This window comes from Mobula hypostoma, chromosome 11, assembly GCF_963921235.1.
Source record: "Mobula hypostoma chromosome 11, sMobHyp1.1, whole genome shotgun sequence".
In the NCBI taxonomy this organism is placed as follows: Eukaryota; Metazoa; Chordata; class Chondrichthyes; order Myliobatiformes; family Myliobatidae; genus Mobula; species Mobula hypostoma.
In genome coordinates this window covers 41,789,010-41,803,949 of record NC_086107.1, presented here as the reverse complement: position 1 = coordinate 41,803,949, position 14,940 = coordinate 41,789,010, and the positions used below count along the sequence as shown (strand labels likewise).

The window sequence follows — 14,940 nt, the reverse complement described above, 5'->3', positions numbered from 1 at the left end:
TCTGAAAGTCCATTTATCTCTCATCTGGTGAAAAGGCAAGAAGACTTCAGTCCCCAATCTGTTTTGTCCTGTTAAATGCAAGTATTATCAATAAATATAATGTATCTTAACGTCAAATGATGGGAGTATTGATCATGTTTCTGTGTGAAAATGTGTGTACTCACCACACATCTATTGACTGGTTGCATCATGGCCTGGTATGGAAACACTAATGCCCTTGAATAGAAAAGCCTACAAAAATTGGGCTTCACTCGCTCCATTACTGAACTGTTCCCACAGCCAGTGGACTCACTTTCAAGGACTCTTCATCTCATATTCTTGCTATCTATTGCTTATTTATTTATTATTATTATTTATCTTTGTATTTCCACAGTTTGTTGTCTTTTGCACATCTGCTGGTTGCCTGTCCCATTGGGTGTGGTCTTTCATTGATTCTATTGTGTTTTCTTGTCTACAAGAAAATGAATTTCAAATTTTATATGGTGACATATATGTACTTAGATTAAAAAAAATTAACTTTGAATTTATTTCTGTTTTCTAGGAAGCTGCCTCTGTCTCAACCCCTCCTGCTGATTCTCTAGTAAATGTGGACGACCTCGAGGAGTTTGGGGTGAAACCAGCTCCACAAGGGATCACCATTAAGTGCCGAATCACAAGGGATAAAAAGGGGATGGACCGTGGAATGTATCCTACCTACTACCTCCACCTGGAAAGGGATGATGGCAAGAAGGTTGGTAAACTATTTAGACATTATATTCTGGGTTCAACATAGAAGAAGGTCACAAAACTGCTGTGTGCAGACTAAAATGCTCAGGAATGTTTAAATTCCTGTTTATGAATACTATGCTCAAGCTGGTGCACTCCCAATGAAGGATCAAACTGTTCTTCAAGATCCATGTATATTGGCTTCTAAGGAAAGTGCTAACTGAGTAGGTGCCCTTCCAGACAATTCTGATTTAAATTGTTGCCCTCATAAAATAATAGTCTTCAGCTAGTAAGGGGTGGAGCCTTCATGTCCGTATGAGGTGAGTGGGAGGTGGACTCATCTGTGAGATTCAATGTTCCCAATAGTGGGGACCGAATGAGCAGCAACAAAGTAAAACCATGTATTCTGATCACATTTGGGTTCCATCTGTGGGTCGAATTTGGGATAATATTCAGGATCACATTCCTATTCGAGATCACCAAAAATCTTTTCATGTAAAATACATCTGACGCTGGGAAACTGCTGAGTATTATTAAAACATTTTCAAAGAGTAATAGAAATGATAAAACATTTAAACACACTTAATTAAATTTCACAACCATTCGCCTCCATTGAAATGAGTGGATAAGAATTCACAGTTTGATTATAAGGATCCCCACTGAAAAATTCTGCACCTTTGTGAACCCAAAGAGGAGTCCAACTTCAGAATAATGTGAATAGCTGGCACCTAATTTTGGACTTTGATGTTTGCCAATCTCTTCCTGCAAAATCCAGGCCGTTTTAAGGAATAGATTATACTTGACCTTTAGACTTGCAGTGGTAGAGATACACAACTTTAATTAGGTTGCTGAAGATGTTTGAACTGAAAAATTTATTGCCATCTGGTTTTGTTTTATTTTCCTCTGTACCTTTAACAGTACCTTTTCTCTTCAGGTCTTCTTATTGGCAGGAAGAAAGAGGAAGAAGAGCAAGACATCAAATTACCTCATCTCTATAGACCCCACTGACCTATCACGTGGTGGAGAGAGCTTTATTGGCAAACTCAGGTATCCCATTGTCATGATTAACAACCTGCTGGTGAATTCTTTCTTAAAGACTTAACAGTGTTGGAAGAAAGCACTTCATTTAAAACAGAATTTCATGCCTACAAGATGCAATAAATTTTTAATAATGGGGACCACATTAGGTAGTACTATAACTCAACTAGTGAGATGTACTGTATTTGACTAGTACAAGATGAAAACCTTTTAGGTAAAGGAGAAAAGGTACTGGCTAAAACCGGAGTTATTTTGGCTGAGCATTATGTGACGGTACCAGTGCTTCCACTCAGGCAGCATGGACCTTTAACACCTGGCATCTGTGCTGCATCCAATCTCCCTGCTAGGGCTGTCAATACAATTGCACTCTCCAAGCTGGGAGATTGATCACAGCAGGCAGTAAATATAGCACTAATGCTCTAGATGTAAATAATTTCTAAAGTTTTACTTCAATTTAAATCCGTCAGTCATTCATGAAGAGAAGCGCATGCCTGGACAATGGTTGCACAACGAAGCATTTAGTCAGGATAGAACTGAAGGTTATTTCAATACAACTCAATATTTATACCTAGCACAGACAGTGAGGCCGTAAGTAGGTACAGTGTGCTTAAAAAAAATCACATTAATTTGAAATTTTCAGCACTGATTGGCTTTGTTCAGTGACTTAATTTTAAGTAGATATAGAGTGAAATGCTGTGCTGTTGTGACATATTTTACAATTACAATAAAGCAATGCAGGGAGTTTCAAAAATGCATGGAGCTAATTCTGTTCTTTTACTACGTTAAAGTTCACTTGCTAGAAGTTTTCTTTCTCTCTTCTCTTTTTGTGCTCTTTGCCTCCCTTTTAGTTCTATATGCCTGTATTAGTCTGTGTACTTCCTCACAGATCCAGTAATCTGTGACGTCTCACAACTGGAGTCTGGTACAATGACACCTGCAGGCAACCTCCAGCATGTACACAAGTGGAAGGCATCAGTAAGCAGGGTTTGATCACAGCCAATGGAACTTTGGATTTTAAGTTCTAAGTAAATGTATTAGCAAAGGATGTATATGTCACCATACGTCACTTGAGATTCATTTTCTTCCAGGCATTCACAGTGTAACAAAGAAATACAATAGAATTACCAAAAAAATTACACAAACAAAGAATGATAAACAACCAATGTGCAAAAGAATAATCTGTGCAAATACACAACTATTTTACAGACATGTGCATGACCACATACTCAGCAAGAACATTTTGGTAAGGATGATCTGTCTGTTCAACAGTTTGTCTAGATGTTCTTAAACATATTTAGGGCAATTACAGGTTGCTTACATGTTCCATAAATCTCAACTATTATAACTCCCCCTAGCTCCCATTCTCTGTGCCCACATGTCAAAACTGGCACTCAGTTATTCATATCTGTTTATTTTGAATTGGAACTTTGAGAAGGTCAATCAGCACATTAGCATTGCTCCTCTTTCCCCTGATGTTGAGGCTATGAAGCTGCCTAGTGGTGCCTGTTCCATGAAACTTAAGTAACCTGATAACCGCCTCATTTTAAAAGAGCAAAGGGGAATAATTTTTTGAGATTTTCAGGTTCTTAGTGCCTTGCAATATTCCTTGGGTTTTGCCAACTTCTCAAGAAAGTCCAGTGTGGTATTTTGTAATTAGGTGGCTAGGTGTGGACAGTTTCAAAAACTTTCGAGGGACTCACCCCTCAGTGACTGTGAAGCAAATGAAAACCTATATAATGGGCAGTTCCTAAACGGGAATAATGTTGGTAGCCATAAAATTTACAGCATGGGGAAAAATGCTGTTAATTTGCATGATAATGCAATATATCCATTAAGTATGTCATTATGAATTTATATTGCAGATCAAATCTCATGGGCACCAAGTTTACAGTGTATGATAATGGAGTGAATCCAGAAAAAGGAACTTCAAGCTTAGATGCGTGTAATTTGCGTCAAGAGCTAGCCGCCATATGTTACGTGAGTATTTTGTTCGGAAAGGATTTTACAATTACATTAAATCTGCAGCCAAATTTCCATCTCCTGGTCTTAAAGACAATGCTTGAAAATATTATTGCTCAGACTGAAATGTGACTGCACCCGAACAACAAAGTCATACTGCACAGATGAAAGCACTTGAATTTTGATGCAGAACTAGCTTTTGATTTATCCACTACCTCATGATCATGAGAATGTAAGAACAAACATGTCAAGTATGTTTGAAGTGAAGTCTTTTCATTCCTTAAGAGAAACCTTTCAACTTTTTTGACCCTTGCTGTTTCCATCTGACAATTCCAGCAAATAAAACTAAAATCATCTTTACTTCCCTTACTGTTACTTCAGAGCTAGTCTGAATGAAGACAGTGAAGTATGATGCAATTTAGTGGCCTGTGTAAGTTCTGGTTTTTTTCTTAGTGTAGACAGAAGGACTTTGCACTTTTGTATGAGGAACATAGTCTTGACATTTGCTCGGCATAAAGATGGGAGACTTGGAAAGCAGGTTGTGGCATGGTCAAACAGGTAACGAATGCAAATTAATGTGTTACTGGAAGGACACAAGAAGATTTGAAATAAAATAATTTGAAATTCCCTAGAAGTATGAGTGTAGATAAAGTCTGAATTGAAAGAAAGACTAGTGGGGTAGCATCTTATACATTTTATACATTGGCTTTAAGTAGAGGTGAAAGGGAATAATAACCATTTTACTGGCCAGGCCAAGCCAAGGATAGCATTATTTGTCACGTGAAATTTTGCATGACCAATGCAGTCCAAAGATGTACTAGGGGCAGTCCATAAGTGTCACACTGCTTCCGGCACCAACGTAGCATGCCCACAGCTTACTAATCCTAAAATGTACATCTTTAGAGTGTGGAAGAAAACTGGAGCCACCAAGTAGATCCACTCGGTCACAGACAGAACATACAAACATACAGGCCGTGGCGGGAATTGAACCCTGAATGCTGGTACCTTAAAGCGTAACACTAACCACTATGCTTCTGTGCCGTCCTTCTGAGGGGGATACAAAGCCTAATGGATATACACAATCATCTGTCATAGAGAGGAGTTTGAGGTACAGTACTAGAATGGTTTCAGCTGGACCTGGGTAGGATGTGCAGGTATGTAATCAAAGAGCAGCTCTTAAAGTGGCAATATTCACTGCAATCTACAGCTACAAGAAGAGGCTGTCAGCTGGAAAGGCTGAATCAGAGGCAGCAGGCACCAGATTACATGATTTGTGAGGCAGACATTGAGGGAAAGACGTTGAAATGATTGAAGCACCACTCAAAGACTGAAGGCAGACTAAAATCAAAACACTCTAAATGCTGAAAACTTGAAGCAAAGACAGAAAGTGCTGGAGGCACCCAGAAGGTCAGGCAGTAGCAATGGAGAGATAAATAGAATTAATGGTTCAATTCTGTGAGATCTCAGTGGAAAGAGATCTTACCAATGAAACACTCTGGTGCTGTCGGCTGCGTAAGTTTAGGGAAACGTGTGAGATTGAGGTGCAAGCCCAAACTGATACCCCCTGTTTGTGTGGCTGCTGCGTGATTTGTTACCCTGTTACAAATCAGTACCATAAAATATCAGACAGTACACCCCATGTGATTAAATGATTTAGCTTCATAATTCTTAATTTGACTAAAGAAAAAGCAAAAGGAAGAATAGGGCCTATTTTAATCAAACAGTCCAACGTGCGCAAATTGGAGCTCACAGTTTCCCCTTTGCCGATCCTCCTTCAATCACCCCAGCCGTCGTCGGATCATGGCCTCACTGTGGCTCGAGTCCTATGACCTCTTCTCTCCGGCATCTTCTCCCTTCATCTCCCGCCGAACAAAAGGCCCAGCTCACACACCAGTGTCAGGCACACGACAGGAAAAGCATTGGACGGCTCATATTCCAATGCACCCGTTATCTCTAACCAAAACTCAAACACTGCTTCTACAGGAAGACCATTACGTTAACAGTGAAACCTTTCCCTGGGTGTTACAACAAGAACATCCACAGTTGAAGAACCTGTGGTTCTGTTATTAATAACAACTTAGTGAAAACTGTCCCTTAACTTGCAATCAAACAGACCTTTCACGTTAAGATTCATGGCTTCAATAAAGTTCCATAAGATTCTTCAGCATAAGTGCCCTCCAATCCTACAGCAGCATGATCAAGTATACATTGCATGCCATTTGATGTCCCTGCTGATCTATGGATCAGTGCAACAGCAGACTGAGAACCCCAATACAGTTCCACAATTTGCACAACGGTACTGCAATCGATTTTTCGGCTTCAAATCTATCACTACTTGATTAAGTTTTTTGGATGACTTATTCTTAGCATGGAAAATCAGGAATTAGCAATTTATGGTAGCCATAAAGAAAAAGAGAAGAAAGATTAAGAGTAATTATTTTATTTAAAAAATTTGAAAGTTTGCTCAAAGTTACTATAGACTGTCAGAACTCTTACAGAGTCATAGAGCACTACTACAACAAAGAAGGCCGCCCTTTGGCACATCTAATCATTGAGGAATTGTTATTCTGCCCAGTCCCATCGGCCTAATCCTGGACCAAAGCCATCCATATCCCTCCAGTCCATGTACTTATTCAAACTCCTCTGAAGTATTGCAATTGCATCCACCTCTTCTGCTGGAAGCTCATTCCACACTCTGATCACCCTATGGATGAAGATATTTTCCCTCAGGTGCCTTCAATATATCACCTTTCACCCTTAACCCATGGACTCCAGTTTTGGTCTTACCCAAATGCAGTGAAAAAGGCTGCTGTATTAACCCTATCTATATCCCTTATAATTTTGTGTACCTCTATTAAATCACCTCTCATTTTCCAACACCCCATGGAAGTAAGTCCTAACCTATTCAACCTTTCCCTATAACTCAGGTCCTCATGTCCCAGCAACATCCTTGTAAATTTTCTCTGTACTCTTTCAATCTTATTGATAACGTTCCTGTACATAGGTGATTAGAACTGCGCATGATACTCCATATCTGGTCCCACAAACATCTTATACAACTTCAACATAACATCCCAACTCCTGTACTTTGATTTGTGAACGCCAAAGTGTCGAAAGCTCTCTTTATGACCCTTTCTACCAGTGAAACCGCTTTCAACAAATTATGGATCTGTTTTCTCAGATGCCTTTGTTCTGTTGTGCTCCTCACTGCCCTGCCATTAACTGTGTAAGTCCTATCCTACTGTGTCTTGCCAAAGTGCAACATTTCACAATGGTCTACGTTAAACTCCATCTGCCATTTTTCAGCCCATTTTTCCAGCTGGTTTTGATAGTCTTCCTTGCTGTCCACTACACCCCCAGACTTGGTGTGATCCATAAATTTGCTGATTTCTGCGGTTCACTAGTAGTCATGGGCCGCCAGTCAGAGAGCAACCATCCACATAGCTCTCTGGCTTCTCCTGCTAAGCCAATGTCTAATCCAATTTACTACTTCATCTTGAATGCCAAGCAACGGAACCTTTTTGGCCACCATCCCATGTGGTACCTTGTCAAAGACCTTGATAAAGTTCATGTAGATGATGTCCACAGCCTTCTTCGCTCTTAACAAGCATTCATTTGCCAGAAAACAAACTATCCCAATTCACATTTGTCAAAATCTTTCTGATGCCATCAAAATTGGCCTTTCTCCAACTTACCAGATCTCAACCCAAGGACCAGTCTTATCCCTTTTCATAATTATCTTGAAATTAATGGAATTATGATCACTAGATCCAAAGTGATCCTTTACACACACTACATACATCTCTCTCACTGCAAACTTGATGATGTTAATATAATCCCATTAATGTGGTCAACCCTGTTTTAATCCTCAGTTTCACCCATATAACTTCATTAGATGAACCCTCCAGTCTGTCCTCTCTGACCATGACTTTCCCTGTCTAGTAATGCCACGGTTCCCGCTCTATCATGTCTAAAACAATGGAAGCCCAGAACACTGAGCTACCAGACCTTCTCCTCCTGCAACAAGTCTCACTAATGGCCACATGGTCACAATTTCACTTGCTGATCCATGTTCTAAGCTCATCTGCCTTACCTACAATATTCCTTGCATTGAGATAGATGTAACACAGAACTTTAGTCTCACCTAGCTCAACCTTTCAGTTCCTGTCTTTGTACGTAGGTTTAACATGTTCTTTCTGCACAACCATTCCACTAGTTGCCCTGGCACTCTAGTTCCTATGCCCCTGTAACTCTAGTTTAAATCCTCACCCCTTCCCTGTAGAAGCAGCACTAGTAAACCTTCCTGTTAGGATATTGGTCCCCTTCCAGTTGTACCATTTCCACAAGCCCCATTTTCCGTGGAAGAGAGCCCAATGATTCAAAAATCTGAAACCCCCAACCCCTCTCCTGCGTCATCTCCTTAGCCACATGTTAATCTGTATTATTGTCCTATTTCTAGCCTCACTAGCACATGGCATGTGCAGCAGTCCTGAGGTCACCATTCTAGAGATCCTGTCCTTTAACTTGCCACCTGTCTACCTGAACCTGCTCTGCAGGACCTCGACATCCATTCTGCCTATATTATTGCTACTGACATGAACCAAGGCCTCTATTTGTGCACCCGCCTCCTTAAGAATGCAATGGAATTGATTCAAGACATCACTAATCCTGACACCTGGGAGGCAACGTACCTTACGGGAATCTTGTTCTCATCTACAGGACCTCCTGTCTGTTCCCTTAACCAATGAATCCCCAATCAGTGCTATGCCTCCCCCCCCCACCCCCCCGTCTTTCCTTCTGAGTCCCAGGGCCAGGCAGTGCCAGAGGCCTGACTGCTATGTCTTTCCTCTGTGAGGTCATTCCCACCAACATTATCCATAACAATATACTTTTTTATTGAGGGCAATGGCCACAGGAATACCCTTCCCTAGCTGTCTGTCTGCTTTCCCTCTTTTGATGGTCCCGCAGTTAGCTGTGTCCTGCACCTTAGATGATCCTGAATCATTCAGAGTTCATCCAGCTCCAGCTCCAACGTTCAAAGAAAAATAAAGACTCCAAGCTGGGATGGATATTAACACACAGCAGGGAAATAGGATTAATCTGAGATTGTTCAGATAAAGAGTTGAGGTTGTTCACAATTTGGCCTCTTTCGGTGCTGGAGATTTCTGTGATCCTGTAATGGAAATCTGCAGCCTGTGCTATCTTGTACAAGGTAGGCTGTTGAAGAATTTGGCTTTGATGAGAGATTGGATATTACAGTAATGCTAACTGGTAAGTTATCAGGTCCCTTGTTGCTTTCTTTTGAAATGTTTTACTTCATGAACTAAATATAGATAATTGGAAATTAAAAACTTACATGTATTTAGCAATTAACAGTTATTATTCATCAGGAGTTTAATTCCACATTAATCTTCAGGGAGCGATGTTTCAGAAAGGCAGAGTCCATTATTAAGGACCTCCAGCACTCAGGGCATGCCCTTTTCTCACTGTTACCATCAGGTAGGAGGTTTAGAAGCCTGAAGGCACACATTCAGTGATTCAGGAACAGCTTCTTCCCCTCTGCCATCCGATTCCTAAATGGACATTAAACCCGTGAGCACTGCCTCACCTTTTTAATACATATTATTTCTGTTTTTTGCATGTTTTTAATCTATTCAAAATGTGTATTCTGTAATTGATTCGCTTATTCATTTATTATTATTATTTTATTATTTTCTTCTTCTTCTATATTATGTATTGCATTGAACTGCTGCTGCTAAGTTAACAAATTTCCGTACACATGCCGGTGATAATAAACCTGAATGTGACACTCAATAAGTTAGTTTGCTTGCATGCATCTATTGATGGGGTGTGAGGTACACTACAAGGGACAAGGGTACAGGGAGGAGGGTAAACGAGGTGTTGGGCCTTAGATTAATTCTGTCATGATCTTATTAAAGGGCAGAGCACATTCATGGGGCCCACTTGTTCCTCCTGCTTCTACTTCTGTTGTTTACCAAGCTTCATTAATTATACTGCAAGTACAAATCAATACATTTTAATAGGTTTTCTAACAATTGCCTTGCCTCTCTATTAGAACACTCTTTCACACCCACACCACGGTAGAAATTCGAAAGGTTCTGCTTCAACTCATGAAGTCTGAATTTGGTTCCTTGATTTATGACAAAGACTGTTGCTGGTGTTTGAATTAGAAGGATTTAAATGTCGAAAGATTCTCCACCCCCCCCCCCCAACTGCCGCCATTATCACAGTTATCTTCAAGGCCCTTTCCCAGAGAAGATGATAGTAGGTTTACAATTAAATATTGAAATTAGGTTTACAATTAAATATTGAAATTTTTTTGAAGGACATTAATTGAATAGGAGATTTGATTTGGTACATTAAAATATATAATCATGGATCAAATTAGCATAAATTTATAAGCATAACTTAATTGTGTAGTAACATTTATGTGGACACAATGCCCCAGACTTGCACTAGAGAGACTAAAACAATAGACAAGCCGTTTTATGAAGAGCTTCTCTGGACTTTTTAATCTAAAATCAATCTGAAAAGTAGTTCTTGGTCACTTACTGATTGCCTTGACTCTTTATTTGCATGTTTCTTACTTGCTAATATTTATTCTAATTACCACCAGCTTGAAAAACATAGCCACTGTCTGCAAAGTACCTCTTCCTTAATGAGTGGCTGTAAAGTGGTATTAATCTAATAAAGCCGATTGATGAGAATTTCATTAAGACCCGATTCTGTACGTTTGATATGGTTGTTTAAATCTATTGATAACATAAGAAGTGATTTTATTTTCTCTATTCTTCCCCTTAGGAAACAAACGTTCTGGGTTTCAAGGGACCTCGGAAGATGAGTGTAATCATTCCAGGCATGAATATGGATCATGAAAGAGTTTCCATTAGGCCTCGCAATGTAAGTTGCAATGCATTAACAACATTAGCCAGTGCCATTTTGAGGTCACGAAGAGTGACTTGCATACCAGGTGAACAGCAAATTTACCCTCAGCATTACTAAATTTTCCTGAGACTGAAACTAGACTAAGGACCAGGACCAGACAAGCTTGGGGAAGATAGTTTGATTTTCATAGTTTGCTCTGCTAAAAAGCAAAAGCTCTCAGAGACCTAGTCATTAATAGTATTAGAGCAAGAGACAGCGAGGCAAATGGAAAAAAATAGACTTATTTTAAAAACAGCAGTATTCTTATTTCTTGGCTTGATCAGAGAAATATGCAGAATATTCTGGGCAAACCGAAAATTACATGTAGCAACTGTACAAGTCTTAACACAGATTTCTGAGGTTACTAAGCAGATCAGGAGTAAAGAGGGAGAGATTAAAGATTAAAGATTTTTGACGGGTTTGAGGGGGGGAAAGGATTTTGCACTGAAGGCTTTTAGATCAAGGGATCCATCAGCCAAAGATATCATGAGGCATCATACTGACAAAAAAAAAAGGTTAATGACTGCACTAGGGGATATTTGAGGGAATAGGGTCATGTAATGATTTCATGTGCAGCATGTGGTCTCCTCCTGTGCTACAGTTTCTTTTGCTCTGTAAAATATTCTTTTACGCTGCAGCAGAGGGTGGGACACAAATAATACTTCTGAACTGCCTTAAGATGTTGTGGAAGAAGAACTGTTTCTTGCACTCAGTTTGTTTAGGGCAGATAATTTAATTGTGTAAAATTCAAGAACAAAATAAGCTGAGGGTCCCAGTTCACCTTCACTCAAATGCTGAGTCCAAGCTAGAGACCAAAGAGATCAGATCTTTTGACAGTGCATAAACCGGACAACCTGACCACAACCTGTGCGGGGAAGCAGATATCATATGATCAAAGCTCCAGGAAAACCTGCAGAGTTGACGTTTACTGTGGTGGTGTACCTGTGATTTTGTTACAGTAGTTGTCATTTCTACGATTGTTTTACAATTTGGATACGCCTTATTTACATGAAATATTTCCTTTAAGGGACAAGTAATATCATTGGATGCAAGCTGAGAGATGTAATTATCTTTGTAACACGGTCCAGGCAAAAATAACACATGCAGCTAAACTGCATTTTCTCCCAGGAGGCATTGAACTGGTGCCTATTACAGGCACTTTTTATGAGCAAGCTGTTACTATTAGTGCTTGAAAAGAAATAAAATGTGACAGATAAGGGAAATTCAACACTAACTGTGAATCATTAATTTTTTATTCAGCCAAAGGGAAACATTTTGTTTAATTAGCATATCGGTCCAATGGTGACTCAGTAAAATGGATTGTGTTAATTCTGCTGACTAAGTACAGAATATCTCTTGAATGTGTCACTGTTCTGTTTACCTTTATTAAGCTTTTATCCATTAGGAACAAATTTGCTTTTGCTATCAGCTAATTAGCTTGAGGATATTGGGGAAAATGGCATCTTCGTCACGAAGTAGTGAGATCAGGCAACGGTCTGAGTTTAACTGAGTGGAGCCTACCACCTGTATTCTTCATAGTCCCAAATTTTTACCTCTTTGAATCTTGTTAGCCCGGATAATCACAGGACAAAGCAGGAAGATCCTGAGTGGCAGCATGTCCTTGAATGACACAATGCAGTGATGTGGCTGGGACAGAGCAAATTCATCCTCAAAGTTTCTATGAAAGCCTTTGTCTGGCTTTGTCAGCTAGTTATGGAATCAAATTCATGGGCCCACCATTGGTACTGACCATCATACACCCACTTATACTAATCTTACATTAACTCCATTTTTATTCTCCTCCCTCGCTGTATAGTAGTCATTATTTTACAGTGGCCAATTAACCTACAAACTTGCACATCCTTGCTGTGTGGAAGGAAACCAGAGCACCTGAGGGAATCTCATACAGTCAAAGAAAGCACATGCAAACTCCAGATAGGCACCACCCAAGGTCAAGATTAAGCTTGTCCAGTGCTGCGAGGTAGCAGATCTACCAGCAACACCGATGTGTTGCCTGAACTATCAAAGCTGTTAAGGTTTTCAATAAGCATGTTCATGCTAGCTTTCTCCACTTCTAGACTTAGCTGGTGCAGATGCAGAAGGCTGCTTGCTGATCTGAACCATTATAGTCAACTAACATGGTGTGAGTAGCAGCTGGATCTCTAACAGAGAGGAACCCCTGGCACTCACCATGCCAAAAGCTTTTGCAGTCAGCAAAGGCTAAACCCCAGGTGGCAGGCTGAAGTATTTAAAAACAATTTAAAAAATCAAACTATTTTAAACCAGGTTTCTAAAACTGAAAACTTGGTTTAAAAATGATTTAAGAAATAAAACATAAGTAATGTGAAATACTATAAAATAGAATAAAAATATTAGGAATTTTGTGTCTAGAAAAGGAATTTGCCTCCGGTCACAGTCCTGCAATCTCCATAGAAATCATTGGGGTCTTGTGTCCTGTACCAGTTCTAACCTGGTATAGAATCTGAAATGACTCTGAGAATCTTAGCAAAACCAAGGAGTCCAGTGGCAAACCAAACCAAAAGGTTTAAAGTTCCAAACCTGTCACCAAATACAGGATTTGTGAATTTCACAGAGCATACATGGATTACAGTCATTTAAACTGCCACACGCCAACTGAATATAGTGGCCATTGAATACAATCTGGCTTGGAGTTCAGTGTTGCTAATATCTAGACAGACTATCTATGACAAACTGAAGGTAAAATTTAGTAAAAAGATAAATAAAATTAATAGATTAAACAGATTTATGTAATTAAGAAGTAAACAAAGCACAGATAATTGAAAACATGCTCACCCTTCTCCGTAAAGCTCTACAATTCCTGTTGAAATGGGTGACCTCTTGGAGTGATATCAGATCAGAGGCCATTGATCTGCAATCTGACTCCACAATGAGTTTTGTGGCGGGGCAGATCCAGGAAATAGTTGGCTGAGCTTGGCCAGTAACCTAGTTTCTGACACTCTTCTGTTCATTATCTGTGCTATTTTCTTTTACTCCTCCCTGAACATCTGGTGTTGACTGCAGTGGGTTGTGCATGAGGATATTGGGGAGGATGAGCATGGAGTTAGATTTCACATGCCATTTGTGATAAATATTGTAAGAAAGTGCTAGCTTTAAATTTTTCTGAGAGGAATACTTTATAAATCATGGATGTCAAAAATCTGTTTTCTTCACCTCCCATAGCCCAGATGTTGAGCTGATGTTAGACCTGTTCACTCATCAATGATTGACTTTATTTTAGATTCTTGAATCAACCTTTGACATCACACGTTACCAGCTAATTTCTGTTTTTATGAAGGAGCATGAAACCTTGCTGGCACGCTGGCAGAACAAAAACACAGAGAGTGTAATTGAGCTACACAACAAAACCCCAGTATGGAATGATGACACACAATCCTATGTCCTTAATTTTCATGGTCGAGTTACACAGGCCTCTGTGAAGAATTTCCAAATTATTCATGATAATGACCGTAAGTAGAAACTTTAAGAGATAATTACAATGAATAGTTACTTAAGCACTGTACTAAATGGGACCTGTGGATCTATACTCCATTACAAAAGATTAAACATTATATTAAAGTTGTAACGTTGTTGTTTTAACAATGGACATTTGCATTCAATTTAGCGCATTATTCTCTTCCTTCATGTACTTAATTTCCATTACTAGCATCTGCGCTTCCACCTTAAACAACAAATTGTTGACTTGTGCATGTTGCTAACAATGATAAAATTGTTGCATTAAATTGCATGTATAATTCTGGAAGAAATAATACTAGATATCAAAGTGATATGAAACAAGACTGACTTTATGCTTGATGCAGAAGAGATCCAAAATTCTGGATGTTGCTGATGTAATGGAAAAGTAACTGCTATTCCCCCATTGGCACAAACCTATAGACAGCTTTGAGTCCTTCAGAATGGTTCCAAATAGATTTGGACCCAGATATCTTTGGCTTTACCATTGAACATTCAAGTGTAAAGGATAAACATTCACTAAGAACTGTGAGAACTTTTGAGAACCTGGAGAGAACTGTGTTCATAGGCTGCCTGAAAGGTAATTCTTAGAAGTTCTTGCCCATCCTTTCTGGCCCACCAATGATAAATGGAAGCTCTTCAGCAGCCAAACCTTGTTCTGCGCACCTGTCTTTGTTTTGATACCATCAAGTTTAGCAGAGCTATAGATGCAGCATCCCATATCCAACAGAAATGTATCCAGTAATTGCTGCTAATAACCATGTACCCTTCCCACTATCAATGAGAATAAATTTAGATAAA

General features: G+C 39.5%; 1 protein-coding gene across 4 annotated transcripts in view; it reads left to right on the top strand.

Moving 5' to 3' along the window:
- The window catches only part of tub (TUB bipartite transcription factor), a 361,133-nt gene that overhangs the window by 332,478 nt on the left and 13,715 nt on the right, over positions 1–14,940 (top strand). For all 4 annotated transcript variants that reach the window (XM_063061893.1, XM_063061894.1, XM_063061892.1 and 1 more), the window contains 5 exons: positions 542–730; positions 1,640–1,752; positions 3,606–3,720; positions 10,525–10,623; positions 13,964–14,135. In XM_063061893.1, the coding sequence (XP_062917963.1) occupies positions 542–730; positions 1,640–1,752; positions 3,606–3,720; positions 10,525–10,623; positions 13,964–14,135 (688 nt within the window). The remainder of the gene's footprint in view (positions 1–541; positions 731–1,639; positions 1,753–3,605; positions 3,721–10,524; positions 10,624–13,963; positions 14,136–14,940) is intronic.